Below are 4,739 nucleotides of genomic sequence, written 5' to 3'. Positions count from 1 at the left end.
ATCCGCAAGGGCAGCTTCATCCACAAGCCGGCACACGGCTGGCTGCACCCCGATGCCAGAGTCCTGGGGCCCGGGGTCTCCTACATCGTGCGGGTGAGTGTACAGCCGGACCCACCATCGCGGCGGCTGCCCTGGGCCTCGGGGACTTGGGCTGTTCTATTCCTCTCCTTGGCATGCCCCGGATCCCAAGAACCGGGTTCCCGGCTCCGTCCTCCTTCCTCTCCCCACCACCAGGACCCCATCTCCAGCCGGGGAGGCACTAGGGTCCGGGTTCCCACGGCGTCACGTGGGGAGGGGCGGGGAGCGGGCAGGTGGGAGGGGGACGCGCATGCGCAGGGGCACCCCCCATTCCGGTTGGGCGGGAGAACCCAGGGAGCGAAGACCCATTTTGGGGGGGAACTGTTGCTTCCCACGGGGGTGGGATCCGCCCGAGCCGCCTATAAAAGGTTATGTCACAGATCACAGGCTCTGAGACCCCCCGAAACTATGGTCTGGGATGAGGTGTGGGGAAGATACCCAGCCAGACCTTGGAGGACTTCAAATGAGGAGAAACGGACTTTTATTTATTCTTGTTTAATTGGGAAACTTTTCACACATTCGGTAAAACTGGAGCAGTGATTCCCCGTGGCCTCCATCCGGGCTCTTTCACATTTTGAGTTCTCTGCTCACTGTACGGATTCCTGTAGAAAACTGTTGATAAAACATTTGAAAGCAAGCCCCCCAGTAATATCAGTTACGGTGGAGCTCCCCCTTCATGGCCATCCCATTGTTTCAGGGGCTGATTCTTTCAAACTACATCGCCCGGTCTTTCTTCTACGGTTCCACTGGGTGACTTGAACTGCTAACCTTTTAGTCAGTAGCCGATCAGCACTCCGCTCACGTGATTCTCCTGTAAACACCTCCCACACACTCACACTTCATCACATCTAAATGGGACTGTTGTTGTTGTTGTGAAGTGCTGTCGAGTCGGTTCCGACCCATAGCGACCCTTGTATAGGGTTTTCGAGGAGTAGCTGGTGAGCTTGAACCGCCGACCTTGCAGTTCAAACGGCTTTGCAGTGTGGCGCATTAACCCACAGCGCCACCCCAGGACTCCTGATGATTACAAATTACCCTTGAATGAGGCACTGGCCCTCTGGTCCCCGGACCAGGAAGGTTTCTGTGTTTGTGTTAAGTTGTCCTGTCGGTTTGCTCTCTCTACCACAGACCCTGAGCACCGCTTGCCCCCCAACCCCCGCCCTCATGATCTTGATTTTTGGGGTGTCCAGGAGCCCTGGTGTGGCACTGTAGGATAAGCACTGGGCTGCTAACCACAAGATTGGCAGTTCAAACCTACCAGCGGCACCCTGGAAACCCTCTACAGGGTCACTATAAATGAGTGGGAATGGACAAGCGGACCATAAGTACCAACAGATAGATAATGACTCTTTAGCCCTCAGAGCCCTGGTAACTCTGGGTAAACCGGGGTTCTGAGGACTAAAGAGTCAATATTTTTGGCTATGTGGGCCACATGGTTTATGTCTTCACTGGAATTTAACTCAGCCTTTGGCAAAAGCAGCTGTAGGCAGTATGCAAATGAATGAGCTTGGCTATGTTCCAATAAACCTTTATTAGTACAAAAGGGAGCGAGGGCCAAAGTTTGCTGACAAAAACCCAAAACCAATGCCCACTGCCTCGAGTTGATTTTGACTCAGTAACCCTGTAGGGACAGAGTAGAAATACTAGGATTTCAGTTTGTACACGTTTAGTCCAAAAGTGTCTTTGTGATCAGAACTCTAGACAAGTTCGTTCAGTTTCATTAGGGTGCCTTCAAATAATGTCTAATAAAATCAAAGGTTTCCAAAGGGATCTGATGTTGTGTGACCCTGTACAGGGTTTCCGAGGCTGTAAATCTTTAAGGGAGCAGACAGCCTCATCTTTCTCCAGTGAAACAGCTGGTAGTTTCGAACTCCTGACTGTGAGATTAGCAGCCCGATTCATAACCTAGGTCAGGTAAATTCATGGCAGAGAAGTAGGCTCAGAAGGGTATCATGATTTGGAATATTATGGGATTCCAAAGGAATCATCTTGACTCTGTTTCTCAAAGGACATAGGACTATTCTAGGGGCTTATTAGGAAGAAGTTTTAAGAAAATGGAAACTGCATTTCTGGAAAAAAGGCAAGGAAAGTTGGGTCATGACAGTTCACGTGCTCATCTTCTGAGAATGTTGTTGGGAAACCTACCCCCTTTCACCCTTGACCCTGATCTTGCTCCTTGAGAAACATGATTTACACCACACCCCAACTGCTGCTTGGGTGTGGTGTAAATCGGACAGCAAAATTCTTTGGGGGAAAGGTTTGTTGTTGTCGTTAAGTGCTGTGGAGTTGATTCCGACTCATAGCGACCCTGTGCAGTGTTTCTGAGGCTGTAAATCTTTACGAGAGCAGAAAGCCTCATCTTTCTCCCGCAGAACAGCTGGTAGTTTCGAACTGCTGACCTTGTGGTTCACAGCCCGATTTGTACCCACTACGCTACTTGAGCTCCAGGGGGGAGGGTTTAGAGAGATGGAAACACTGACTGTCTAGACCTACCTGGGGGATATGTCAAGAAAAATAGTTTCACATTTTGATATTTCTGTCTAATAAAGTTCTCTGTGATTTTGTAACACTACTTTTAAAAATTAAAGCTTTTATTGTGAACTGAGTGATAGTTTACATGGAAAAACATCGGCTTTGTACTCATCTGATCGTATTTTGTTTCATTGCAATGATTACAGCCCCCTCCATGCATCATCATTTAACAGCATTTGCTTCTATTCCCAGCTTTTGTTTTGTTTTCTGTTTTGATGTATACAAAACCACTCAGGAATATATAATCATTTAAGCAACCAAAGGGCACATTCTGCAAGCCTGCCTCCTGGACACCAGCACTCAGTCCTTATCTTTCCACAAGTCTAGAGTCCTCAGCTGCTCTCTCTCTCCATACCATCACCTCTGCCTCCATCTCTGATGTTGCTGCTTCTCTGGTTAGAGTCCCATGTTCTGCTCGCTCATGCTCTTCCCTCTTGATGGTCCTAGGGTCCTCTGTTCCTGGAATGTAAGATTACCTGCTCCCCCTTTATGCTATAAAACTTCTACCTTTACACTTGTGACAATCACAATTAGTTAAGAATAACATTCACTCACTATTGAATCAAATGAATCTTATTCCCATCTCCTTTTACTAAACCTATAGATAAGATGAAAACTATTCAGTGGGGATTCTACCTTTCCCTGCCCACTCTGAAACTCAAATCCCTCTTGAAAACTTGTAAGCCAGCCACTTGGTGCTTTTATAGCTTATCCCCCCTCCCCCTTTTAGGCAGCCAATGTTTTAAGTTGTCCATCCCTATCAACCCTTTGTACACAGAGGATAGGTTTGATCCTTGATGTGAAGACTCCTACCCTCTCAGTTTGTATTTGGAGCTGCTACATCCATAAGTATAGGTCAAGTTCATCAAATTGTAGCAACTTACACTTGCTTCCTTTATCAAATTTCTTTATCATCCACTAGTTGAGCTCTGGTCATCAAGCCAATGAAGCTAGGTCAAATGTGTACTATTTTAAGTTTGGGTATTCTTGTGCATCTCCCCTTACTTCATACCAGCTGGATGCTTCACTCTCAGCTCTAGCCCTCCATGGCTAGGTCAGTGTCCATGGGCTCAGGAGTCCCCAAGTCTCCCCAAACTTCGGACCAACCAGCCCTTCCTCTTCTCTCTCTCATCTAGAGGTCGAAAGGAGTCTATGGAACGTGGTTGGACTCAGCCCATATCTTCCTTATTGCCTTTCCCCGCTTCCACTCACCAATATACCAGTGTGGTCACCAGCGAGCTTACATGTCTGCTCATGTGTTCCCTTTGAGTTTCAGTCTTGGAGGGGGGTTTGTCCTGAAGGGACTTGATTGCTTACCTTGCGTAGCAATGCTTTTTGACGTCTCCTGGTATTTACAATGTTAATAACAATCCTGTCAAGGGGATTCAGGTCTTTGGTTGGAAGGCTCAGGGTCCTGGTTTCGTTGGACATTCCAGTTAATAACATGTTCGTTGTTGTTAAGTGCCGTTGAGTCGGTTCTGACCCATGGCAACCCTGTATAGGGTTCCTGATGAGTGACTGGTAAATTTGAACAAGTGCTTCTGTGTTTCCCCCTTGTTTTGAAGTGCCTGGGCTTTTAAAAGCTTGCAAGTGGCCATCCAAGGCCTGACAATTGGTCTCTGTTTGCTTGGAGCAACAGAAACAATGAGAATCAGGAATAGGATATAAGAATATAAGGGTAGATGAACAACTGCCCCTTTTGCCATAAGGTCACATGAACTGGATGGTGCTCACCTACCATTGTTGTTGTTAACTGCCATCGTGTTGGTTCTGACTCATAGCGAGCCTGTATAGGGTTCCCAAGGAGTGACTGGTGGGTTTGAACCACCAACCTACAGCACCACACCATTTTGATCTAAGATGCTATAGAAGAATCCTGACCAAAAAGAGGGAACATGCAGGACACAATTTCAAATTCTCATGGACGCTAGACTTTCTGGAGCCAACGAACGTGGCTGGATGAATCTGTGAAACTGTTGCCTTGAGATCATCTTGAAATCTTAAACCAAACATGTCCCCTGAAGCCGTCTTAAAACCAACCAGTCATTTAGCTTAACTGTTGTTGTCAGGTGCCATCGAGTCGGAACCGACTCACAGCGACCCCATGCACAGCAGAACGAAACAATGTC

General features: G+C 47.5%; 1 protein-coding gene across 1 annotated transcript in view; it reads left to right on the top strand.

Moving 5' to 3' along the window:
- SHC2 (SHC (Src homology 2 domain containing) transforming protein 2) overlaps positions 1–4,739 on the top strand; it is a 33,120-nt gene that overhangs the window by 1,919 nt on the left and 26,462 nt on the right. The window contains exon 3 of the mRNA XM_006876726.1: positions 2–93. Coding sequence (XP_006876788.1) covers positions 2–93 — 92 coding nt within the window. The remainder of the gene's footprint in view (position 1; positions 94–4,739) is intronic.

The sequence above is a fragment of the Chrysochloris asiatica genome, unplaced genomic scaffold (assembly GCF_000296735.1).
Source record: "Chrysochloris asiatica unplaced genomic scaffold, ChrAsi1.0 scaffold00409, whole genome shotgun sequence".
Taxonomy (NCBI): Eukaryota; Metazoa; Chordata; class Mammalia; order Afrosoricida; family Chrysochloridae; genus Chrysochloris; species Chrysochloris asiatica.
The sequence above is the reverse complement of the archived record's forward strand: the minus strand, read 5'-3'. Positions and strand labels throughout refer to the sequence as shown.